At 41.0% G+C, this 26,972-nt stretch overlaps 1 protein-coding gene across 4 annotated transcripts in view; it reads right to left on the bottom strand.

Moving 5' to 3' along the window:
• LOC111238825 (septin-7-like) overlaps nucleotides 1–15,522 on the bottom strand; it is a 78,351-nt gene extending 62,829 nt beyond the window's left edge. For 2 of the 4 annotated variants that reach the window (XM_022768518.1, XM_022768520.1), the window contains exons 1-2: nucleotides 15,264–15,522; nucleotides 9,302–9,401 (exon numbers count right to left, since the gene is read on the bottom strand). In XM_022768518.1, coding sequence (XP_022624239.1) covers nucleotides 9,302–9,401; nucleotides 15,264–15,302 — 139 coding nt within the window. In that variant the 5' untranslated portion in view covers nucleotides 15,303–15,522. The remainder of the gene's footprint in view (nucleotides 1–9,301; nucleotides 9,402–15,263) is intronic. The other 2 variants (XM_022768519.1, XM_022768521.1) reach the window with 1 other exon arrangement.
• Between the last annotated feature and the right edge of the window lie 11,450 nt (nucleotides 15,523–26,972).

Here is a 26,972-nt window from a genome sequence, read left to right as displayed (position 1 = left end):
TGTCATGAATATAGCAAGTGTTACAGGTGTTCCTGAATAAAATTAGCTAAAGTGTACTGGTTTCTATGTAACTTTCTCTGCAGTAATACTAAAGACTGAAACAGACTTACCAGCTTGTCTGATTTAGCTGAAGGAGGAAATGCCTGTGACATTGTGGATAATGGATTAATATCTCTTTAGCAATGCTTGCAGCATAAGAGGGAGATTTAATTGTGGAACTGCAGACATTCATCGTTAATAATTATCTTACCTTTTATAAAATGTCTGTATGGTGCCCTATCCGTGTGTTTCATAATTTCTTCCAGCTGTTTTGTTTCCGTTTCTGTCTAATCTCAGCGAGTTTGTAGACTTAACTTTGGTTCATGAATCAGTTTCTGCCAAGAACAAGTTAATCGTCATAGATACAGACAAGCAACATATTGAATGCAATTCAGCTCTTTATTAACTGTAGTGCATGCAGAGTCGATAATTGACTGAATAATCAACTTGTAAACAATGAGGTACTGGGATTGAAGAACTTTTAACACGGGAGGCCATTCAGTGCGGGCCACGAGATGCGTGGCGGGCCAGCGTCAGGTGCAATCTCTCCAATCCGTCTTCGTGTTCGCTTTTTGTGCCGTTGTTCTGCTGTGTCATCGTGTTCTTTGTATCGGGTTTAGTATCTAGGACATATAGGACACCATTTGTATAGATGTGGAAACCCTTCTTTTATTCCTTGTGGGAGTTGGGATGAACCTCACGAGTTTACAGAAAAAGCTAACATCCAAATGAAACTGATTGGTATTAATGTTATGGCTGCAAAATCCGGATAGGCCCCTTTATCACAGTTAATTGAGCCAAAACTGCTGACTCCCTCCTTTAAAAATGCTTCAACAGGTCTTCGCTCAGTTCAACTTCTATAATCAGCACATATCCATATAAATATGGGTCACTGATCAAGATTTTCCCAAAATGCCTTCTTCATGGTTCTGCAACCAGACTCTTTAAATTCCATTCCACACCGGTTCTTCATTCCACTCTTTAGGGTGATTCCTGCCTCATAGTCATATTGCTTCCATTCCAGGCGTAACAACCACTACACCATGCTATCGGAAGCAAGCAACTTATCGAAAGGGTATGACTGTCACGTCTGTGTTTCAGCCATGAAAACTCATTTGTGTACAGACTCAATAGCGCTCAGTTGTGCAATTAGTGATTAGCCAGTGGGGATGAAGACAAACGAACAATGCATACTGAGCTACAAGGCAAATAACATATAGACATTGATCGTGATATGCAGAGCGGCCACCAGATACTTTTTAACTTTCCGAAACTAACCATCACTTAACTTCAACTCACTCAACTTTCTTGTGGTATAACATCTGATTTTTCTTATGGCCCTGCATATTTTCCCCCTTGCCTTCAACAAGCAGTTTTATATTTTTCTTGGTCTTGTGAATTGCGCTACTATGATTAGATTTTAAATCCAATTTCGTTAGTTATCTTATGTAAGGTTTTCAGTTTGTGTCTGGTGTTTTTTTGTTTTTTGTTTTTCAAAAAATCCGCATTTCCCCCACAGCTTTTAATATGACAGGCCACGGGAGAAACATTTTGTAGTTGACCAACATGTAATCTGAGGGGCAGATAGATATGTAAAAAAAGGCTTACAGTTACGATATTTCTCAAGTCACTTTTGTGTTAACACAGTGGTGACCCATTAAACAATTAAAAGAACTTGTAGTGAATATCGGCTCTTGCAAGAAGAGCGAGAAGTGTTTTTTTCCCTAAATTCTCAATAGGTACACAGAAACCACACCATCCAGCAGTAAAGAGACCAAAAAATCCAACCCCTATATTAACAAACGTCAGAGAATGTCTGATTAACCCACTTTTTCATTTTTGTTTGCTTGTCTCATTTAACAATTGCACATCTGACTCAGACATTACAGGAATTTTTATGTCCAGGAGAACGTCTGACACCAACAACTGGTGCCATAGTCAAAGTCACTGAGATCACATTCTGCATTAACATTAACTGAATCTCCTGACCTGCTTGTGCTTGGTTTCATACACCGCACTGCTGCTATTTGATTGGATGATTGCATGAATAAGCAGGTGTACAGGTGTTCCTAATAAAATGTAGCTAAGTGTACGGTTTCTATGTAACTTTGCTCTGCAGTAATACTACAGACTGAACAGACTCCAGTGTCTGGATTTAGCTGAAGAGGAAATGCTGTGACATGGGATAATGGATTAATATCTCTTTAGCATGCTTGAGCATCAAGAGGGAGATTTAGATGGTGGACTGCAGACATTCATCGTTAATAATTATCTTACCTTTTTATAAATGTCTGTGTGCTATCCGTGTGTTTTCATAATTTCTTCCAGCTGTTTTTGTTTCCGTTTCTTGTCTAATTCTCAGCGAGTTGTAGATTAACTTTGTTCATGAATCAGTTTCTGCCAAGAACAAGTAACGTCAGATACAGACAGAACATTATTGAATGCAAGATGCTCTTTATTAACTGTAGTGCAGCAGGTCAAATGACTAAATCAACTTGTAAACATGAGGTACTGGGATTTTGGAAGAACTTTTAACACTGGGTAACAGCAATGGCAACAAGTATTTCCCAAAATGCTCTCATGTTCTGCAACCAGACTTCTTTTGAATATTCCATTCCACATATTTAGACCTATAGTTCTAGCTTTCAGGACACACACAGCACAGAAGATAGATATGAAATATTCTGTTTTTTAGGGCATAGAGAGTTTGGTCATACTTTGGCTCAGATGAACAGCATGTCACCTGGAAAGCAAATGAGAGCAGGTGGCGGCGGCGGCGGCGGCGGCGGCAGCAGCAGCAGCAGCAGCAGCAGCAGCAGCAGCAGCAGCAGCAGCAGCAGGGGGCAGTGGAAAAAAGCTGCAGTGGAGACGGACAGTTTTCACAGCCTGTACAGGAAGTCACAGAGACACTCGCATCCTGTAAGGGCAGATCCTGCTCAATAAAATTTTATCAGACCAGCTTGTCCTATTTCAGCTACGTCCTTCTGTATGACCAAGTAGACAACTGAAACGCTACACAGGCGATCTGTCACCATCATGTCTGCGTTTATGGTTTAACCTCCATGTTACTCTACAAACTAAAAAAACATTCAAAACATGGATTGAGAGGCAAAATTCAAAAAGGAAGAGGAAAGAAATACAAGACAAAATAGTTTTCATTGCTCTGTCAGACATTTTAACTGTCAGGACTAGGGATGTCACCATACCAGAAATTCAGTAGTCGATACCAATACCAGTGAAATTCCACGGTTCTCGATACCTATTTCGATACCACGGTAAAAAAAACAAAAAAACAAATAAATTCCATGTACTTTCAATTTCACTCCTTTATTGAAAAATACGAATAAAAAACACAAAAAAGAACAGTGGCGTGTAGCCTTCAAGAATTTAAAATAAACAGTACTGTACTAAAATATAAACAATCAACTTTTTATTGCAAAGCTTTTCAGTTATAGTGACCTGAGACAAAGAAATGTGGAAATAATAGATATAATATGGACATAGCAGAAAAGAACAGTGGCATGTAGCCTTCAAGTATTTAAAGTAAACAATACTTTGCTAAAATATAAGCAGTAAACTTTTTATTGCACAGCGTTTCAACTTCTGGTTTGGAAAGTGCGAAGGCGCCGTTTACAAACGGGCTTTTGCGGGTCTATAATCAACCCCTCATCATCCGCCTCGGAAGCAAAATATTTCCATACGCGACTCTTGCTATGTTCCTGAACTTGTGGCCATCTTCCATTTGTTATTGCGGCTAAACTGCAGACCAGTAGTGGACGTTCCTCATCCTCAGTTGGGCAGAGGCCGAGCATGTGCTGGAGAAACTGTGCTTAAACCTGTTCCGAATCACTCATATGTTGCCAGTGATGCAGTGATTAGTGTTGATGTTCTTTTACGTGTTTTTGGTAGATTACTGTCACTTTTGAGGTGAGTAAGGAACTTTTGCACCATGAGATAAGTTGCTCAGACAGTTAATGACATCCTGCTTGTGCGCAATGAAGAAGCTGATGCGCGAGCGGGCGTGACGAGCACTCATTCAACTGCCTCCCTGAACAGGATGTCAATCTTATGTTGCTTCCTAAGAGGGTGACTATCAATCTCGTCACGTGTCGGTAATTTCGATACCTTCAGTACCATGAAAGAACGGGTACTGTCCCGTTTTTTTGCCACGTGGTATCGACTTGGTACCGAAGTATCAGTTCTGGTGACAAACCTAGTCAGGACTAAACATCATTTGACAATTGTCGCCTAACCCTAACCCGTAGAATTAAATCAGTAATATTCATATTCGACGACAGCTGTCACAGACTGCAGCCAATGAGATCTATCTGTAAGTTAAGCTGAACCCTGTTTGACTGATAAGAGCATCACTGACTCCACACCATTTATTCTGTTTACAGAATAAACTGCCTTTGTGCGAAATCAGACACATAAAATTTAAAATATCTACAGATAAAACAAAAAAACGTAAAGTTTCTATAAAGCGACTCCAGCTGTGCCGTGGCTGGCTCCAAAAACTGCAGACACCTTGATCTCCTGAGGTCATTGTTGCCCGTGTTTGTGTGACATCAGAGCAAGTCAGGTCAAATCGGACAGAGATGCAATCGACATGAACTCGCCCATCATCGAATCTTTGCAGGCGTGAAGGAGTGAAACAACTAACACTGATGCTGCAGTCATCAGTGTTTTGGGGGGGGGGGGGGACTGTATCAGGTTCTTGGTATATTCTCACATTCGAATGATGTTGCCACAGAGATGACTTCCTCTCACTGCGCTGTTGGAATTTGAAGGAGTTACCTGCAGGCATCAGCCCAGTCCTCTCATATTCCACCATCTGTCTGTTCCAGAACTACAATGGAACAACACTGGGCCTCTGAGTTGAGCCAAGCTATCACACTTCACAGCACTTCCAAGTAAAGCAGTGCTGAAGTCAGCCTTCAGTCTGCTGTATACGGTAGATCCAGCTGGCTGCTTCAGGTCGGATCACTCTCTTACTAACTCTGGCATTTCCTTTTTTCTCACTTCTCTAGAAAATTGTTTTGTGATCGTGGTTATTTTTTATGAACTGTGCAGTCTTTATTTTTGGTTGTGGCTGACCTAACATGTCACCATTCACACTGTATACAGTCTTCACATGATTTCGAATAGACGCATTTGACAGGATGTTATGTCTACACATTGCTAAAACTGCACAAACAAACTTTAAACTTAAGAAGCTCTGAAGATTCTCATTCCGGCTGGAAACACACAAGCTGCTGTGTCAGGGACAGTTTGGAGTATGCTCAGGTTTCAGTTGATCATTTTCTCCTATTTTTTTCTCTCCAGTGTGGAAACACACATACCTGATGAAATCATACATTTTATTAGTCTCTACTATTTATACATTTTGATATTGAGGCCAAGTTGCATTAGTATTTCAAATGGCTAATTCAAACGCATGGCAAAGTAAACCTGCACATTATTTTTAGCAAGAGATCTTCACAGTGCTGAAGGAAGAGAGTCCAAAATGGAGGAAGCTATCAAAGTTTATTAGCGCTGTGGTACCGTCTGGGTTTATTTCACCATCTCTGATGGGGTATAAACGGTTCCACAAAGAGAACAATGGTTTGTGGACAGGATTCAATGGCACAAAAACATCTTTAGGATAAGCTGTGTTGGTGACAGAGCTTCCGAACTGACATTTAGCAAGCATGCTAGCTCCTCTTCTTTTCTGCCTTCAGTGAGTTTTAAAAAAAGAAAATACCAGGAAGAAGTAATGGGCCCAGTGTAGAGAGAAAAGAAAGAAATTAGTAAAGCTAAGCTAAGCTAATGAATAATGCGAGCAGGTTCCCGGCCGGCTAGCTTGTCTTGGAGTAATTCTTCGCATCCCAGCGTGGTAAAAACGCATGTATGAATATGGCTGATTCGATTTTCTGGTGTGGTCTGGTACGTTAGATTACACTGTGAGTGAGAGAGAAAGAGGAGTGACCAAAAATGCAAGCGTGTCCCGTTTTGCTCAACCCCATCCCCCTCTCCCTCTCTCTCTTTCCTGGATATGATGACAGTAAGATGACAAATACATTTTATGGCTATATTAAAACAAATTCGTCATCACAAAGCAGCAGGATCAGAAACTGAAGTAAATGACGTGTTCTGTCTGTCTGTCCATCTCCTCCGCTCATAAATCACAGAGCAGCTCCTACACACTTACAAGCAGCTTCATTACAATCAGCTGATCAGAGAGCGAGAGAGAGTGTGTGTGTGTGTGTGTGTGTGTGTGTGTGTGTCTGCATGTTGCAATCATGGTTATATGCGGTTATATACATTAAACTGTGGCGGGGCAAATCAAATTTAATATTAATTTAATATTGCAAATAATAAGCTATTAGATTAATGGGAAAACAAGTCAAACATCGCCTTGACATTTGCAAAGACATGAGCAATCGGCAATCTCATCTGATGATCGTCGATCACTGATATCACCATCCCTAGTTTCCATACCATGTCGCCATTTCAAAAAAGAAAGAGCCCCAAGTGTTTCAGCGGACAGAAACCCTTCATTTCTTTACAGGTCTTATATTGTGAAACATTTGCAGGCACACCATGCACAACAACAGCCAGACAGGATAAAATGGCGACAAACCAAAGTGGATCAGAATGAATGAAACAAATACTTGAGATTAGGGATGCTGAAAACACGATCATCTATGAGCGGGATCTGCCAATCCACGGCCGAATTTTTTTGGCACGCACTGCAGGTGGCGTACATTATATCTGCCGTGCACCGGCACAACCAGGTGGGAGGCGGGACTACACTAAACAGCACTTCTCAATGCCGAGAAAATCGGCCGATAATGATCAGCAGCTGATCACTCGGGTATCACTACTTAAGATGAGTCATCTAAAACAATAAAAACCTCTCCATCCACAGGAAACACTGAAACATTTTCAACAAATATTTTTCTTCAGTTTTCATTCAGAAAATGAAAACTGTTTTTTATTAAAAGTGGAACTTTGAGAAAACATCCAGAGGTGAGATGAACGACCTCCAGCTGAGAGCCTTTCCTCTGATCCACATCTAGAAGCGTACACTGTGTTGAGTCGTGAACACACTGGTATGCTCCTCACACTTGTTATGTGTGAAATTTGGAACAGCTGGGGTATGTGGGGATGAGAGCCAAGAAGGCTGGGGAGACAGACAGAGGGGCCTATGTGTGAGAAGGCTTGAAACAGGATCTAGTTAATTGTGGTTCTCTCTAGTTCCATCACTCTGCTGGTCTTTGTCTCCCTCCTGCTACTCCTCCACAGTGGCTGTTTACTAAACAGGAAGCTAAAGCCTCAGGCTGAGATAATAAAGGCTGGACGCCTCTCTGTGTTAATGTCTCCTTTCACTGAAGTGATCGGGGTCATCACAAGATACACAGTTAGATTTATGATCTTTTATAACAGTTTAAATGATAGCTGGAACTGAGTTTAAGACAAAGGAAAAAAAAATAGATAATAAATAAAAGACTAACTTTTACTTGTGTGACTCTGGAAGATAAGATGGTTTGTCTAAATCAGACTGCAGAAGTGATGCCTGGAGCGATGTCTGGAGAGGAACGTTAATAGTTCCTTACATGTATTATGGGACCTGCCAATGTTTTTAAAAATTATAGTAAACAATACCGGACCTACGATGGAACCCTGTGGAATGCCCTTCACTTCATGTCCATGCACAGGAAGAAAATGAGATTTAGAGTTCCTCTACATGTGTTTTAAACTCTGTAAAAATCCTCTGCTATGATTCATATTTAGTTGAACAGGGTTTTCACGAATAGAAACTGGGTCTGAAGCTGTCTGTACTGACAAGGTTTCAGGTTTATTTAGCCCCGTCCCCCCGGCCCACAAGTTGACAGGATTGGTTCCTTAGGTTTGTGACGTATGAAACCCTGGCTGTCTGAATCTGTTTTTATGAGACTGTCATTGGTTCACTGCAGTTCAAGGTGGAAACACTCAGTCATGGTGTTGATGATTATTTCACTCATCATATGTCTTGTGTTATATAAAAACATCATATGGATGTTAATGAGGTTAAACACTGGATTTTCATCGGAGGGTCTTTAACTCCAGCTAAACTTTGGAATTTTTACTAGATTATGAAATCACTAACACTGAAACTGATTTGGAAATGGATCTCTTAATGGCCAGTATGAACATGAGGTGTAATTACAACAAGTAAAACCTGTTGCAATGTTCATATATGGGCACCATAAAAATTGTGAACCTATCCTTTAAGGCCTGACTGTCTTTGCAGGGAACAGGAAAAGCAAACAATGCATAGTGAACTTTTAACTCCCCGATGTTGCTTCTGCCTCTCCCTCAGCTGTCCACCTGTCTTCATATACCTGGGTGGCCCGCCAAAGTAAAGTCTATGTATGGGGAAATCCTGAATCAGAGAAGTGCAATACGGACACGTCACAATCAAACGGAACATTAGAGTCTCAATCTAACATTTAAGTTTTTTTATCTAGTACAAGTGACCAGTGCACACTCAGCCTACACTTAGTGTGCACAGGAAGTGTAAAGAAGCCACAGAAATGTGTGACGGCTGAATAGATCCAAAGACATATCTACTCATTACAGGCCCCAGAGAATGGTGCAATATGTCATTACAACACTGATCTAATGTCTAAACTAGTGTGTGCGTGTGTGTGTGTTTGTCCATGCAGACAGCCAAACCAAAGCTTCCTCCACTCCTCTGTCCACTTCCCTCCCTCTGTAATGCTGTTAGCCACATTTTGCATATGAGTTCATTCATACTTGACGCAACGTCCTACAGCTCACTTTCCAAATCAAATCATCCAAAACACACAGAGGTCATTGTGCATCCTGGGATACAGAGAGAAAACTCCCCTGGGAAACTGCGGGAATCCAGCTCTCACAAGAAATATTTTCACATGCACACATTCTTAGTCACTGAGCAACTCTGTAGATATTGTAAAAGCCACAGAGGGCGACACGGCTCTGCAGAAACTGCTTTTTAAACTGTCAGCTCATCATCCGGAGCAGTTGAGTGCACTGGATGCCACACATGCTTTCACCGCCTTTCAACCTCCGCTGGTGACCCTCACACACACACACACACACACACAAGAATGAAAACACACACTGACGAGCGGACGCAGATAGACGGACAGGTGTGCATACATAGGAGTGGCTTAGGAGCACACACACACACACACACACACACAAACACACTCAAGTCCGCATTCATGGGTCAGATGTAGATTTTCCAACTTACCTACAACCATTAATGTGAACTCGAAACCTCTTTTGACCGACTTCCGATACACCTGGTTGGGAAGATTGGCGAAGCCCACATAGCCCTCCAGGTTCCGCTGCTGGAGGGAAACACACACACACAACACACACACACACACCCACGCGCACACACACACACTCGCACACAAACTCTGTTAATGCAGGAGTCACAAAGCATGAATACTAGCTCTAAAAAGATGAAATCTTTTAACACAGAATATCAGCCTGTACCAGCATGAGATGATGATGTGTGTGTAAACAAATACACAGCAGAAAAAATGTCAGTACACACAGAAAACACATTATGTGCATAAAAAGTGACAAAAATCTTGTTTTCTGTGAACCTGCAATTAGCATTTCTGTGTCCTGCAGCGACAAAGCCCCTTTGAAGTGAAGTACAGCTGGGATAAATACAAGAGGGGAATAGGGCTGTTTTGAGAGGGAAGAGAGGTGAGGGCCGACTCACAGAAAGAAATAACAGGCTTTTCCCGAGGAGCATGGGAATAGGAAGTGGAGTCAACACTGCCAAAGTCCATTTAAATAAGTTAACTAAAACGGAACAGTTATGGAAGCCAATGAATGAAGTGAATCTATTCTTCAAAGCACAAATTCAGACACTTAAAACTAAGTGGATGAAGACGAGGTGACACAAACAAGCAGATCAAATCTCCCTACGTGTTGAATCATATCCATCATGTCCCTCATGTAGGACCGGTCGTGGTGAATCTCAGTCCAGACCACAGCCAGGCTTTACTCCAGCTGCTCGCTCTCTTTACCACTGTGGTATCTCTTCATCACTTCCTCTCCCTGCCCCATCTCCTCCCTCTGCCTCTCTCGATCTCCCAGCCTGCTGTCAGATAACTACCCCTGCCCCTCCCGTCCCATCCCCTCCCCTCCAGTCACTGTGCGTTGTCCTGCACGCTACATGACGCAAACACAATTGATTGCGGGCCTCTCAGGCTCTGTCATGCATGGCACGGATGGAAAGCTGCCACGCTGTGCTGATAGAAGAGGTACAAAACTACCTACAGCTGAAATGAAGACTGATTCAAAATCGCACAAGGACACAGACTGAGCTCCTCCATGAGCGAACAGAGAACCAGAGAAGGTTGTGATGAGATATAAATGGGAATTATAAAGTTGAAAGAATGAAGTCTATTAATCAGATAGCTGCTCCACAAGTTAAAAAACTCTGAAACAATAAATAATCTGACTGTCACTGTTTCCAGCTTTTTAAAAGTGAGGATTTGCTGCTTTTCTTTGTAATACTGTATATACTGTATCTATACACTGAATTTCTTTGGGTTTTGGACTTTTGGTTGAACTAAATGAGATCTGAAGACAGTGGAAAGTTTTTTTTTGAGACTAGGTCATTTTTCAATGAATAAAAAAAAGTAATAGGCAGATTAATTGAAAATGAAAAGAATCACTGACTCAGTGCCGCACTGTGGGTCGGACAACACGCTGAGGTTAGTTTGATGGTCACCAGTTAAGACGCACGGGTTACCCAACAGAGTCTGCTCTGCATGGAGTTAAGGACCAACTTCTCTGGGTAAATCCTGATGTAAAGTCTGATCGACTGGACTGAAGAAATAGAAATCAGACAGTTGGAAGAGACGGAACAGTTTTAGCATGGCTCGTGAGTGTTTATCACATGGCAATCTTTCATCATTGTTTTCAGAAAAACCTCAAGATCTCAAAAAGAGACGTCACTGCCATTTCAAGTGCAAACAAAAGTGTTTTTATGAATATCTTTTATATGTGATCAAAAACACTGGCTGGAAGAACAAAACTGTAAATAGCAGCATTTTCAAATATGTTCAAGCATGGTCTACCAGAAAGGCAAATAGTAGTTACAGCACTCAGCACTGACTCAGGCCGTACTATTATCCGGTTTTCATTTAATGGTGAAAAAACTTTGAATCAAAAATCTGTTAAACAGTTAATATAAACTCTTCTTCTCTCGCCTGCATTCACTTTCTCCCAAAAAAACGTGTGTGTGTGTGTGTGTGTGTGTGTGTGTGTGTGTGTGTGTGTGTGTGTGTGTGTGTGTGTGTGTGTGTGTGTGTGTGACAAGAATGTGAAGTCACTATATGGGGGAAGTTATCCACTGTAAGTTAATTGTGTGGGACTCTTGAATGTTTCAGACCCACCTTTAAGGAAACCAGTCTCACTGAGGGAGACCAGATTCATAAACATACATTTATCACAGGAAACAGGCCATTGACCCAATTTCAGTCTAAATCCATACTTAGGGAAAACATCAAGCTCATGTGCACTGCAACATTGCAACATGTCATTTCATTTAACAACTCAATTCCTCTGCTCTTAAATCTTTTTTAAAGTTGTGTAAAAACACATGAAAGCTTCACATTATAAACGAACATTAACTTCACTGAATCAGAAGAACATACATTTTCTTGGTTATTGAAGAAGTCTGACTTATTTGCTTCATGGATTCAATAAAGTCAAGTGCACAAAGATGTTGGGAGAAAGTACACAAAAGCATGTGGATGCCCCAGTTTACATGCTTTTTTTCTTTTGTTCCAATGAAAGCATCTGTTAATGCTGCAACATGAACAACAAGTGTGTACAACGACTGCAACAGGAGAGTGGAGGCTGTTGAATCTCTGATCAATGTCCCTGGTTTCAGAATGTGATGTTCAACAGCCACATATAGCTGGGCTGTAATGTTTAGGTGTCTACATACTTTCGACCATGCTGTATGTCTTTTGCAAGTGTGAGTATCAGCACTGAATCATCATTCACGACAAGGGTTTAACTTTTGTCTTTCAGTTATAAACACAAAACAGCATGGAAGCTGTTTCCTAGCAACATAAAAACAATGCTTATTTTTGAAACTGGACATGCATACAAATGATCTGGTGCTGGTTTCACAAAGACAGTCTTTGAACATGTCTTAGATATAACAAATAGCCAGACTTCTGATAGACCGAGTCTAAATTCATCTGTTGCACAAAGCAGTTTGGTTCTTGACTATCTTAAGCCAGACTGCGGTACAATGAATTCTGGGTAAATTAAGATTTTTTTCAATATAAAACCAAGAAACCACATGTAACCACTCAGCTCTGTTTACTCCAGCAGAAAATATTTGTCTTTTGGAAGAATTCAACAGTTACAAGAGTGTATGAAGTGTGTAACAATAAAAGGAATAATCTGATTTGGGGAAAAAAATATAAAATAAAAAAATCACTGCTCTCTCCATGACAATGTCCGCAAGCCACCAATTATGAGCCATGTTGTCCTGTTTCTTGTTGTTGGGTGTTACTGGTCAGCGCAGGTGTCACTGATTACCATGTTACCATGGTAACATTGGTCTTAGACCTGAGTTAGCCTGGGACTGTCTAATGTTTTTATCTTAAAATGAGTCAGTCTTTATTTGAGTGAAACAGTCTGACAAACATCAGACTGATCTGTGAGCAACATGAAGACTGGACCAACACTACAGACCAGTCTGACACAGCTTGGTGAAACCGGCCCCTGGACGAGTTGGAGGTTGCCAAAGTTACCAGTATTCTGTGTCTTCCAGGTTCACACACACTGCTTTAGGAGAACTCCTTACATTACCACACACTCCTACCATTGGACAATTAAATATTATTGTTGAAGAACAATAAAACATTATGTGAGGATGTCAGGGCTGTGTGTCTGTAGCTGGAATCAAATTCAAATTCAAAGAAGCTTTATTGACATGACCGTAGTCTGATACTGCACAAAGGCAGCATCACAGTGAAAAAAAAACAATTGTAATCAACGAGGGACTTCTGTCACACCGGAGTTTGAAGATCGTATCTGACCAACCATCTGACCAATATTGATATTTAGTAAATGTCAATGACAAGCCTAACTCTATATTCTACCATATGTTCCTCATTTCCCACTGTTGAGTACGACATTCAGAAAACTGTGGGTTACACAACAACATCACCAGTGGACGTTATGGACACGCAGGCTGCGGGAATAGAGAAGGAAACAATCTATTGGCCTCGTCAATACTCTGTGATGCATGCAGCTCGACAGCAGGCAGAACTTCTCCCAGCAAGCCTGAAGCACTTTCCACCATTTCCATGTTTGATCCACCTACATACAAGTTTTCTGTGTGTGTGTATGCATGTAGTGCAGGCTGTCAGCTCTTAGGGAGAAAGCTCTGTGAGTGTGAGTGTGAGTGTGTGTGTAGGTGGGAGTCTCTGGATTATATAGTGTGCTACATGAGTAAAACAGTGTGTGAGTGTGAATGCATCAACATACTGTATGCATGTTGATGACGGCATGAATGAAGAAACCCTTTTATTTACAGAGATCTTGTGTCGGCAGGCTGATATTCAATAATATTGTATATTTCAGATATTAAATTTTGGATATTTTTGGCCCTGTCTGCAGAAAACAACAGTGCATACAACAAGCAACACAACACTTGTATCCATCATACTATTCCTATGCTATGCTGCAATATCACTTGCCTTTTATGAAATGTTTTATGAATAACTCTTTTTTTTTTCACAAGAAAGTGAGTAATGGAGAGAAAAACAGGCAGGGGACTTAAAAGAGGGAAGTAATGGGTGGTGAGAAAAAGGAAGGCTAGTCAGTCCATACCATTCATGTTAACCCCTCCCCCCCATCCACACAGTGGTGATAGTAGCTGCCTGGTTCACTGACATCATCTATATTGCCAAGTCCACCACCCTATTCAGCAGCTGGGGCCCTGTCATCGCTTCCATCAGCTGTTTTTAAACCTTCATTTATTACATATCCAATATTAATTGTGTAATAAATGCTGCATTACTTAAAGCTGCAGAAAGGGGACATGAATTGTTTGAAAATGGTGCTTGTGTAATTCTTCCTTTTGTTATTTTTAGCAGCTGAGCACATTGTGCCCACTGTGTCTTCACTATCTCTCCATCTGAGCACACTGTGCTCATCCACCCCTTGGTGTAGCCTAATGTCACGCAAATCACCTCAGACTGTATCAAACAGATACAGTACAAACCCAGTCTAAGCTGTCAGTGCTAAAAGTAAGTGACGATGTAAAAAGCCTTAAACAAAACAAGCCAGTCTGTGAGTGGCCCAGTCACTGTTGTCATCTATCAACTGCAGTAAAAGTGAAGTAAAGCAATGTTTTACTTCATTTAATTCCCTTTTTTTTCCGAATTTATTTTACTGGTGATCTAAATCGCGAGATTTCTTATGGGACTTTGACACAGCAGAACACATGTCATCTGGGCTGAATTTTTTTGTTCATATATATTCTTTCACTAGTAACATTGTCAAACATGGTCGGTGTGAAAACATTGCTGAACAAGAATTTATCACAGCCCATCGTTTTTTCCCCCAACTACAATGAGCCATAATTGAGACCAGACCACGTACCCCTGGTAAAAATGCTGTTCTGTGTAACGTTCAGGGAACCCTCAAGTCAGCCTGCCATCTAAAAGACTACATTATATCGTTATCTCTTCGTAATTTACGTATAAACACAGTATCCGCCACACATAATCTATTGCAACAAAATGTAAATTGTGTTATAGCTTTCGCCCCCCCCCCCCCCCAAACCGTATTTTATCAGAATGAGGCTACAGAGAAGGGAGGCGTGATAGGCTACATCTTTAAAATGATGGTATCTACTGTATTTCAATCACTGAAAGACATGAAATTGTGCCGAAATTATCAGTACCGTATATCAGTTTGTCAGACGGTCTGAGTGATATCTTATTCAAGAATATGTCTTTGTAGACAAACAAAATATTCTTAAACTAGCAGACCGTTAAAGGAGTTTGGTGTGCAGTTCTCTCTACACATGAAACCAGCAGGGACAACAACACACGGGTACGGTTAAATATGGTTTTCAATTAGCAGCGCATTGAAAACAACAGTGATGTCAACACTTGCACAGTCAGTCTTATTTCGCAGAAAAATGGACTTACAGCGATGCTGGGAACCGCAGTCTCTGGTCGCTCGATCATTGTACTGTCACCACCCAGCCTGCGACGGACAGTCACCACGGCATAAACTGGGAAACGTCCTGGAGAATGACTGAGCGGAGAGAAACACGCAGCTCCTCGCCGTAAAAGAAACGGAGTTTATTGTGAACAAAGAGAAGCAAAACGCGTCTGAAAATGAATGAATGAGGTTAAATTACATATGGCCGCTGAGGATACTACTACCAGATGTAGCACAGTGACGAAAAATGCTCCGACTGTTTTCCTTTCGAGGCGAACAAACACAATTTATACAACTTTACATCCGGTAGAGGATTTCAGGATAAGACGAAATGCACCGCATCAATTCAATTTCAATTCTTTTTTTTAATTAATAGAAATCTTGAGGTGATAGATTTTTAAGACAACGTTACAAAAAAATGCACAAAACACTGCAATATTTAAATTCTGTCTTTTCATTTTGTTTCTTTGGGAAACACAACTCAAGAGTTTTATGACTTCATTTTTGAATTATATCAAAAAAACTTATTCATGTATCCTTTTTCATTAAGCTCTTGAACTTATCACAAGATCTTTCCCAAGGACATCAGAGCTCACCTGAGAACCTGCAGCTCACCTGTCCATGTGTCTGTGACATCAGAGCTCACCTGAGAGCCTGTAGCTCACCTCACCGCCTCACAAATGAGCAAACACTTAACCACTGAAATTTACATTTTCAATTCTGACATTTGAAACCGTTAAACTAAATAATTACCATTTCAGACTCACCAACTTTGCTACTGCTGGGCTGCAGCTGGTCAACAATGTGTAATGCAGTTTGAAGTTAAGGTTTGCCAGATCATACATCCCACTCTTTCACTCTTTAACATAATAAACATAAACATTTTAACAGAAAACAGCAACTCATAGTTACTGCAAGGTCATTCGAGATGGGTAAATTATTGGTAGGGACAATTCAGCAAGACATTGGTAGAGACATGCCTCTACTGTCCATAGCCAAATCTGAATGTCAGGGTGACCTCAGAAAGATGTCAGACAGACGTTAAGTTTTGGTTGGATTTTGGTTACAACACAACTTAAAGCCAAAACAATATCATCGTCAGCTGTCATCAGTATTCCACAAAGTTAGATGTTGTCCTGACATTGAATTTCGGTCACCCAACATCACAACCTACATTCAACCAAATATCAATATCTAACATGATGGCCGGCTGCCTGCCTGCTCGGGTCACTTCAGAGCAATCAAAGAAACTAACTTATGGCAAAGCACAATGAGAAGTGATAGCAAATAGGGTAGGATTAAGGCTTTTATATTGAAAGTAAACACACCTAACTTCCGGTATGCTATAGGCTGTGTTTGGCCAGCTTGGTGCACCTCTAGGGAACCTGGATCCGCCTTCCTATTGGTCAAACAGGAATGTGACCGGCCCTCCGAATCGTGGGTGTGAGGCCTTTATGTGCCTGGGCCTGGAGGCGAAAACGTGCTGCCTTCAAAGACTGTTGTGAATAGTGGTACTGAACAGATATCAACAACCGACATACCGTTTACATAGCCGTAACCAGGGGTATGTGAGACCGTGATGCAATTGCTTTAACAGCCAGAAAATAAAGAGAGAAATAATTTATTGCATAATAATGGCGCAATAATATCACCCTTCTGGATAATCCTTGATTTGTTGCTAGAACACAAACAGTGCTGTTTGTTTCGTGGCAAATGTTATAAGATGGAAAAGTTATGGAGGACTGAGACTACCAAAATCAAAAATAAATAAATAAATTACTAGATAAATAAATTAACATACCATTAAATGCAACAAAAATAATGAAACAAAAACAAGTACAGGCAATAATTAAGTAATAAAATGTTACCTAAACTGATATATGTGTTGCTTCTGTATTTATTTATCTTTGTATTAACTTCCTATTTATTTACTTCCCCATTTAAATCTTCATTTGACTTATTTATTTGTTCATTATTTATTTATCTATCCAGTCATTATTTCCCTTTTTTCTTTTCTGCTATTTATTTCCAGCAAACTTATTTATTTCTCTATTTTCCTTTTACATTTCTTTCTGCATTTTTCTCTTTCATTATGCAAATGTGGGCGCTGTCATTCAGTGTGTCATTGGGTGATCCTTTCGTCTATTAATTGATCAACATCAGAGTGCAATCTTAAAGTGCTTCCGCTTTTTAGTATAAATTGTATTAAATAAATCAATGTGATTAGATAGCTGGAATAAAAAACAGTATGTCTTAAGACTGGAAGCTCATGAAATAATTATTTCAGTTAATTTACTTCCACCTCTTGAATGTACCAACATGTCCTCACTGGACACGACATCAATTGCATCATGTGTCTTATCATTGGCATTTTTGAAAGGAACTTTTCTGGTTTAATTTGTAGGCACCTGTGATCAGGTCTTGGTTTGGATATGACACTGAATGGTCCAGTTGCACACTCTAGCAGCAAAGAAAGCAACAGACATTCCAGCAAAATTCCCAAATTCCTAAATTACCAAAAGAACACACAGTTGCTCTTAAGCTGTGTTATATCTACACTGCTCTTGTGCTGTAGTTCAACTGTGACTGTAGGTAAAGAACACAAATTGGATACATTTATTATATATTCAAAAATATACTATATGTAATAAAAAATACACATGTACTGTATATACTGATATTGTTCATGTTTATTCCAAACATTTAAATATACATGTACCACAGTATGGGGTGATGTTAACAATATGTACAATATCAGCAAGATTTGACCATAGTAAAATAATGCATCCTATGCTCTCTATTTTTGGTCATACAAACCAATTATTATTTTTGAGGCACTTTTTAAAAAAAGAATTTATAAGTGAGACTATGTAACCTCTGCTGTGAAAGCAGTTACAGGTGGCACTGTCAGAAAAATGTTAAAAGCGTAACTGTGTAGTGGAACAGTGGCACAATCAGGGAAGAGCCATAAAATAAAATAAATAACATAGACAAACTAAACAATTACAGTGCAGAGCATTGTGATTAACAGATAATAATAATAATAATAATAATAATAATAATAACAATGAAAAAAAAGTCATTATGTTCCAGGAAATTGCAAAAATCTTTCCAAATTTTCCAAAAGTTTGTTAAAAATCATTGAGTTCAGCTAATGAGAAATTCCACAGGTTCTTTATTTCTCCCATGAGCAGGCAATACCCTGTTTAACTTCCAGAAAACAAATTTTGAGCAGGGACCTTACATTGTTTGAAGTCACAAAATCATCTGGGTAAATATTCAGAATACACAGTTTAGGATTAAGAGGCACCTCTCTACCAATAATATGACTAAAAGCTGATTATCTGTGGACACTCCCACATACAATGAAACAGAGACACCTTCTGGTGGTTACATTTAGTGCATGTGTCAGGAATATTATTAAAATGATACAGCTTGTGTGGAATGGTGTACTGTCTGCCATTTATATCCATTTATATTACTGTAAGTGTGAGTGAGTGTACAAGGAGCAGGCCTCTGACAATTCACATTTTTAATTACAAAAGGTGAAAAAAAGACACACATACACTACACAAATATATAACATAAGGACAGTATGCTAGAGGTTACAGACAAAGAGCAAGAGAGAAAATATAAAAATATAATATTCTTGTTTCTTGAACAGTCAAATCATTTCTTAAACTAAATGCCTCTTATTTATAGTATATTATAGTTTTTTTATAAGGGCACATGGTCCATTCATTATCTCTATGAAGCCCCTGCAGGGCTGAGACTGCACGTTCCATAATAATAATAATAATAGTAATCATACTGTGCCAGTCAGTAATTAGAGGGAGTTGGGTATATAAGCCAGTCAGTCTGTGTATGGTGGTTGTTGGTGCTTNGATTTATAGTATATTATAGTTTTTAATGGTTATTGCCAGTCAGTAATTAGAGGGAGTTGGGTTTATAAGCCAGTCAGTCTGTGTATGGTGGTTGTTGGTGCTTGTGAGCATGGTGCTGTAAAAAAATAAAAGAAACCACTTGATGTACAACATCCCTGCTTCATGGTCTCCTCATTGGTTGCCTTGGTCTCTCAAGCCTGCTAACAAGTGGTGTCAGAAGAAAAGGTTGGACAACACACTGAGGAGAAACTATGACCAGAGAAAAAGAAAGGGGAACAACTGGTGGAGCAAGATAATGGTGAACCAGGTACTTCGGCTGACCAGCAGGGTGCAGCAGCAGCCAGCACTTCTGATAAGCTGGAAGAATTGATAAGCCTGGTAAGGTCCCTAGACCATTCCCAAAGCATCCAGAGACCAGCAGATGAAAAAAGAGTCTTCACACCAACATCAAACATGATGGCCGACTTACCAACTGAGCATTTGCATATGGACCCCCATTCTCTTACGTAGGACTTGACGTCTTTTGACCCTGGGAGGTTAAGGCACGATGCACAAGAGATGGGCAGTGCTATTTACTTGCATGTTCATGAGAGCTGTCCACATTGAGTTCATAGACTCTATGAGCTCCTCTACATTTATCAATGCTCTCTGCAGGTTTTTCTCAATCAGAGGCCTTGCCAAGCAGTTGAGGTCAGACTGCGGGATCAACTTTGTGGGCGCATCCAGAGAACTGAAGTTGGATCCTCCAACTCTTGGGGAAATACCTTCTGGACCAGAAATGCACATGGGTCTTCAACTCACCACAGGCTTCACATATGGGTGGCGTGTGGGAATGGTTGATTGGGACAGCAAGACGTATCTTAGATTCTATGTTCATGCAACTTGGGAAGTCACATCTGACCCATGAGATCTTGACTGCTTTAATGGCAGAGGTGGTTGCTATTATCAATGCAAGAACTTTGGTTTCCATCTCCTCTGACCCAGAAGCTTCTCTCATTCTAACACCTGCCGGGCTTCTGACTCAGAAGGTTGCAGTCTCTCTATGCCTCCAGTAGATTTCACCAAGGAGGATCCTTTCAAGCACCAGTTGAAGAGAGTGCAGTTCCTGGCAGAGACATTTTGGGCAAGATGGCATAAGGAATTCCTGAGTACACTCCAGATGAGGCGGAAATGGCACAGCAAGAGACCAAACCCACAGGAAGGTGACATTGTCTTAATGAAGGAGATTCAGACAAGGAGGAATGAATGACCGATGGGAGTCATCACAAAGGCACTTCCCAGTAAAGATAGCTTGGTGAGGAAGGTGGAAGTTAAGGTCACCCGGCAACACGCAGCGAAGACCATATTGAGACCTACCTCAGAAGTTGTTCTTCTCTTCTCCCCGATTAGTGAATAGTGAACAGTGGCATCTCTTAAATGATGCCAGGTGGGAAGTGTGCTGCAACTGCAGGGAAAGTTATACTCCCCCTGGTGGTATATTTGAGTAGTTTAGGCTGTAGATTTTGAACTTCCTGTCAGAGTCACAGAAGAAGTAGTTAGACATGAGGTGATGTTTTTTGTTGGCAACACATTGCCATTCCTTCGCACATCAGTTTTTAATATTGTGTGTTATAGATTCATATGATGTAGTTAATTGAATATATGTGCTTTACATATTAAGTATGTAAACCAATGTTCAGATAAGGGCAACATAGTCTATAGCAGCTAATTACAGCTAATACTTGTCTTTACTAATTCCTGTAAATGATAGATTTGTAACTGGGTGTGGTAAGACCCAATTGCAGCACAACCAAACAGGTGAATAGTTGGTAATGACTTTTATTAAAGAGCCGGCAGAGATATTGCACACAGGTGAGTATAGGGGATAGAGGAAGGGGGCTGGGGCTGGAGATGCCGTGATGCGGAGAAGGTGAGTGGAGCAGGTTGGGGAGGCTCACACACACAGGGACGAGTTGGAAGGAAGGCCACGGTACCATTAGGAAGCAGACTGGAGACGTTGCAATGTCAGAGCTGGAGAACGCCAAACAGCCATAGGGACAGGCAGATGGGAACCAGGAAATGCACAGGCAGAACTTGTGGTCGGGGACAGAAGGCTGAGGCGTTCACCTAAAACTCCTGGGAGTCAGACCAGTCCATCTCCTCAGCCGGGTGGGTGGAGGGGGTCCAGTGGAGGGATCCCTCGTCGTCGGATGGCCCCTCCACAGGGAGATCCATGTCAGAGGGAACAGGTAGGGAGGAGGCATGGACCGTCGGACGGGGACCCCTAGGTGGTGCGGTGGTATTGGAGGGCTGGTCAGGGGGATCACGGTGGAAGTCGGAGATGAGGTCAGGGTCGTTGATGTGGCAAGCAGGAATCCAGGACCTCTCCTCCGGACCGTAGCCCTCCCAATCGACCAGGCACTGGAGGTCCCTTCCACGACGACAGAACTGAAAAAACTGGTCCCCCATCGATGAGGCGAGGAGGAGGAGGAGGTGGGGCCGCCGGCGACAGAGGGCTTTTGTGGACGGGCTTCACTTTGGACACGTGGAAGGTGGGATGGACACACATTGTTCTGAAGGCTGCATGACAGAGCAGGTGACTTAGCCAGATCCAACCACTATGGGCGCTGTCGCGCTCAATAGGGCAGAGTGCCGCCGCTTGTGAGAGAGAGAAAAAAGACTGCCACACCACACATCTGCCAGAACCACACACATACATAACCACACATCTTAACCACACACCTTCAACACATCTGTGTATGCTGTCTACACTGGATTAAAGCACCATAAAGAGGATTGACTGTCTCCTACTTCATTCTTCACCTAAGTCTTAGGGGAACTTTATAGACTTTATATGCGTTCTAACAGACGCACACTTCGCGATTGCAAACTAGAGAAGCCAGTCTACTAACTTAAGCCTCCGTCACACACATGGTGCACGGAAGCCTCAGTCTCACCGCTGTTGGACTGATGACCCTCTGGATGGGGAATGGGCTGATGAACCTGGGAGCCAGTTTCTTAGATTCCACCCGGAGGGGTAGGTCCCGGGTGGAGAGCCACACCTTCTGGCCGATTCTGGCCGACCTGGTACACTGGAGCAGGAGATCGTCGCCGGTTGGCCGAGGCAGTTGTAGCGATTCACAGAGCGCTCGAGGGCAGTGTGTGCCTGGGGACCAGTTCGGCGACAGCGACGGATGAAGGCTTGGACAGAGGACAGGAAACTTCCTTCTCCAAGGCCGGGAAGAGCGGGGACTGTGTAAGCCGTAGGCACCCTGGAAGGGCGAGAGGCTGTGGCGGAAGCTGGTGAGGGAGTTGTGGGCGTATTCCACCCATAGGAGCTGCTGCACAACCAGGGGGACGGATTCCGGGAGACCGTGCAGCGAAGGGCCGTTCTCCATCTCCTGGTTCTTCCGCTCAGTCTACCCGTTAGACTGGGGTGGAACCCGGAGGAGAGGACTGGCAGTGGCTCCTATCAGGCTACAAAACTCCCTCCAAAAAACCGAGGAGAACTGGGGCCCCCCGGTCAGACACCACATCGACAGGGAGACCATGCAGGCAGAAGATGTGGAGCAGGACCAGCTGGGCCGTCTCTTTAGCTGACAGCAACTTGGGCAGGGGCACAGAGTGGGCCATCTTGCTGAAACGGTCGACCACCGTGAGGATGACCTTGTTGCCGTTATACTTACCTTAGTAAAATAACGAGAGAAAAATTCAATCAAAAAAAAAAATGTATCTGATTTGGACTTCTCTTTTTTATTTACATGTAAGTTATTTGAAAATCTGAAAAGGAAGAATAGACGCATACATTTAATTTCATTATACCAACATATGTTTTTATTTGATACTTATCTGTCAACCTGCAAATGATTCTTATTTCCATATGTGTTTGTATATTTTCAGTTTCATACTTTGCCTGAATTTGTTTGTGTTTGTTGTTTGCCCCAGACATAATTTTTAACGTCCCTGACAACCTCTGTAATCTCATTTAGACGCTTGTTAGCAGCCAGCCTTTTGTGCATACAATGAAGACATAGTCCTAACTGCTGCGGCCGGGCTGCACTGCATATCATCTCCTCTCTCTCTCTCTCTCTCTCTCTCTTCTCTCTCTCTCTCTCTCTCTGTCACTATTAGTATGTATATAGGTATATAATGCCCTATAAATACACAAGACTAGGTCAAAAATCCGGACTCCTAATGGTCAAATCCTGATTTTATAACTGTTGGAAGATACTTTTGCCTTTATTTCAGTCATAGTGAGAGAGACACGGAAATATTGGTGAGAGAGAAACAGGCAGCAAAGGGCCACAAAGACCAGACAAGGGACAAAACCCAAATGGTGAACCAACGGGACCCGAGACAGGACTATGTTTCTCATTTAGTCTCTCACTTCAGAGCACAGCTTCCATCTGATCCACAATAGTTTAGTCAACTCCAAGAACACAAAAGAGACTTTTATCAGGGCGTCTTTATGTCTAACTCCCTCTGTTTGATATGCAGAGTTGGTCATAGCCGGTAAGTTATGAAGACTTGTTACCGATGACTTTCTCTCTCTCCCCTCCCTCTCTCCTGCTCTGTCTGCTCTGTGTGTCTATGTTTAGTTATTCCTCTACCTCCTTTTGCAATAATAGTACATGTAATGAAAGTAGTTTATTTGCTGTAATTGAGGCGGGGCTCAGTGTATTGGAAGTGCTCCTCCTATTACCTGTTCAAAGTCATAAGGCATAGAACAGCAACTGTGTCCCAGCCAGGTTCATTCACTGGAAACAATACACTTCTGTTGTGTTGTGAGTGTTTGCAGCTCATGTGTGTCAAATGCTGCACAGTGTTATCAGACAGTCTTGCCACATTTACATCTACTAAAAAGACCTTGGTCTTTGAAAGAATTTGATTATTTGTAGCATTCTGACACTACTCTCTACATGAACGTCTCCATCTTAGATTTCTGCTGTGACATTAAATGGGGAATTAATACTTGTAAATTTATTGAATAAATACCAATATATGTGAATCTAGACACCAGGCAAGAAGAGAGAGAGCAGTAAATTTTTCACTTTGTCTTGCTTTAATTCAACAGAATCAGACTTGTAGCATAAGCATACAAAATAAATAATTTTTTGTCAAACTGGGTTTACTGTATCTGTTACAAGTAACTTGAGTTTTAAAGTAGAAAAACAACAAAAAAATCATTACTTTATATAAAAAAAAAAAACAAAGCAAAGAGCTCACAGTGGTTCGTCTATAGAAATAGTGGTTTTTAGCCATAGCTTATACTCTACTTATGACACCAAGTGGAGCTGGGAGACATTGGTCTTACTCAGTTCAAATGACAATGCCAACATATTTCACAGTGCTGATGGTCAGACTTTGAGTTGTTGTTATGAAAACAAAAATATTCCTATTGTTCCAGATTATAAAAATAAAATATGGTTTAAATGCCAGTATTAAAAGAATGGCAACGTGCACTATGTCTAAACATAGAATTTTTTGTGAATGGATAGAAAAAATAATTTAACATGGTATTTTGCAAATGCATTCTTGTCCCAGCATCTCAAAATACTACCAAATTTTAGATAGAATAATATAAGTAGATAGTAACATACTGTATTTGTATAAAAACAATATTTAAAGATAAAGGTGTGAAAAAGTCGCAGCATCAAAAACACATTAAACTGGCCAGATTTTTGTTCATGGAAGACTCTTATAGTGGGTATGGCATTGCCATGGATTACAGGTTAGATGTCTCTCCTGGGATGTATTTTGGCATCCAGGTAGCTAATGAGGCTCCTTTCACCCAGGGGCTGAAGGTTTTGCCACACATCTGACGACCTTGCCACTGTTCTTCAACCTGAAACATACACACACACACACACACACACACATAGAACACACACACACACACACAAACAAGACAGTCAGGTACAGTGCTTCCATGTGCAGATGTTGATGGTGATGTTAGGTTATGTATTTTTCTTTCTACTCACAAGACGGCAGGTTGTGGGCACCGCTGGCTGGTCCTGACGTAGCTGACCACTCTTTCTTTTGGCACTGCTTTTCTCACTGAAGCGGAAGCCAGCACTTCTTTGGGGCCGGTACCACGCAGACCTACAAACAAAGAGCTGTGAATATAACCATCTGCGTCTGCCTTCTTTTTTCCCTTTTTTAATTTCCTGTCTGCCTGCATGACGCTGACATTCTGATGTCTTCTTTGTTTTCTTTGTAGAAGAGATTGTGTTGCTCAGTTTTTTCCACTGTGATATGGGAAATCTCTTTGACAATGTGTTTGCTCTGCTGACAGGATTAAATAAGGGCTGGTTCAATTTAAGAAAAGGAAACCATTTAACATTCTAAAATGAACCATTTTGATAACAGATGTGAGGGAGATTTTTTCTCTCTCCGTGTTCCTCTTGTTTTCCTAAACCTTCACCAAACACTCCAAGAGTTCAGGCCATAAACAAACCTTCGCATTTGTTGTTTAGCTTCTATTATGACTGTCTGTGGCTGCTGTCTGAAGATCACTCACTACTCCCTACTCCACATATATAGTGAGTTCGCCATTTTGTAATCTGTCCACATGGTTAGTTAGAATTATTATACCCTATATAGTGGACTCCTAGTAACCTCACAATAACATTGTGAAAAAGTTAGTGTACAACCAATGGTCACTAACCAAGCAATATAGACCATCATGCATTTGAGCTCCTAACTCGCTGTTGATCGTATTTTCTACGGCTCACAGAATTTTAATCACAACTTAGACCTTCTTTCACTAACACATCGATCAGTTCCACAAAATATAAAATCAGACTGAATCATATCCATCATATCAAATGTATGACTAATGAGATTAATTGAGTCAACACACTGACTGAACGTATTATTGTCATGCTCCCTCTTACCTCTCGCTCAGAGTGATGACAGCCAGCATCAGCACAACAAAACAGACAGAGAGAGACGAGGTGCAGCCATCCTTGATTGTATGTGTTCCCCTCACAAGTTGTGTAACAGATGAAAGTTTTAGTTTCAGATGCATCAACCTGCTTTCTCAGCTGTGATGGTCTGTGGACTTCTTCCATATTTTATATAGTTTTGAAACCGTTTGTTGGAAAGTACCACATCGTAAGTAGTGATCATCGACAAGAGGAAGATGTTTTCCAGATTTGGTCCCTTTTGACCGAGTACTTTTCCGGTTGTCTCTAAAATGTCATTGTGAATGACCTTCATAGTGTTCTGCATGAGTAAAGAAACATGTAGGTTAACACAGTAGTGTACAATAATGAAATAGTATATAGAATACAATAATCTTTGAGAGCAGGTATGATCTGATTTGATTCAGCCTTTTTTTCAGACCAGCGTGAATCATATTTTTTTATTTTAAATCATTTTTTAGTTTGTTTTAATTATGTTTTTTAAGTTCTGTTGCTGTGTATAGTGTAAAGCATTACCAAATGATCTGTTTCAGGTGAAAAAAACACAGCAGCAGGATTCATCTTCAGTGTTCACAATGTAGGAGAATTCTAGTAACATCTGTCTGACCAATATCACTGATTTTTATTTTTTAGCATGATTTTAGTCATAATAATCTTCTTGCCATGTTTGAGACAGTCATATGTGATGACAACGTTGCAGCATCATGAGAAGTGATGTGATAAGGATAGCTTTAGGCTGAAACCAAGTCAGTTATTTTCATGTTATACAAAAATGATTGCAAAATAAAAGTTGTTCAGTTCTACCGAACAAGAAAACTATTCTTCTCAGAAATAACACAATAAAAGTTGTTAAGTAGGGTCGGCATGGTGGGACAGTGGTTAGCACTGTTGCCTCACAATGAGA

This window comes from Seriola dumerili, unplaced genomic scaffold, assembly GCF_002260705.1.
Source record: "Seriola dumerili isolate Sdu_G_001 unplaced genomic scaffold, Sdu_1.0 BDQW01001690.1, whole genome shotgun sequence".
Lineage (NCBI taxonomy): Eukaryota > Metazoa > Chordata > Actinopteri > Carangiformes > Carangidae > Seriola > Seriola dumerili.
Note: the sequence above shows the minus strand (reverse complement) of the source record. Positions and strands in the feature narration are given on the sequence as shown.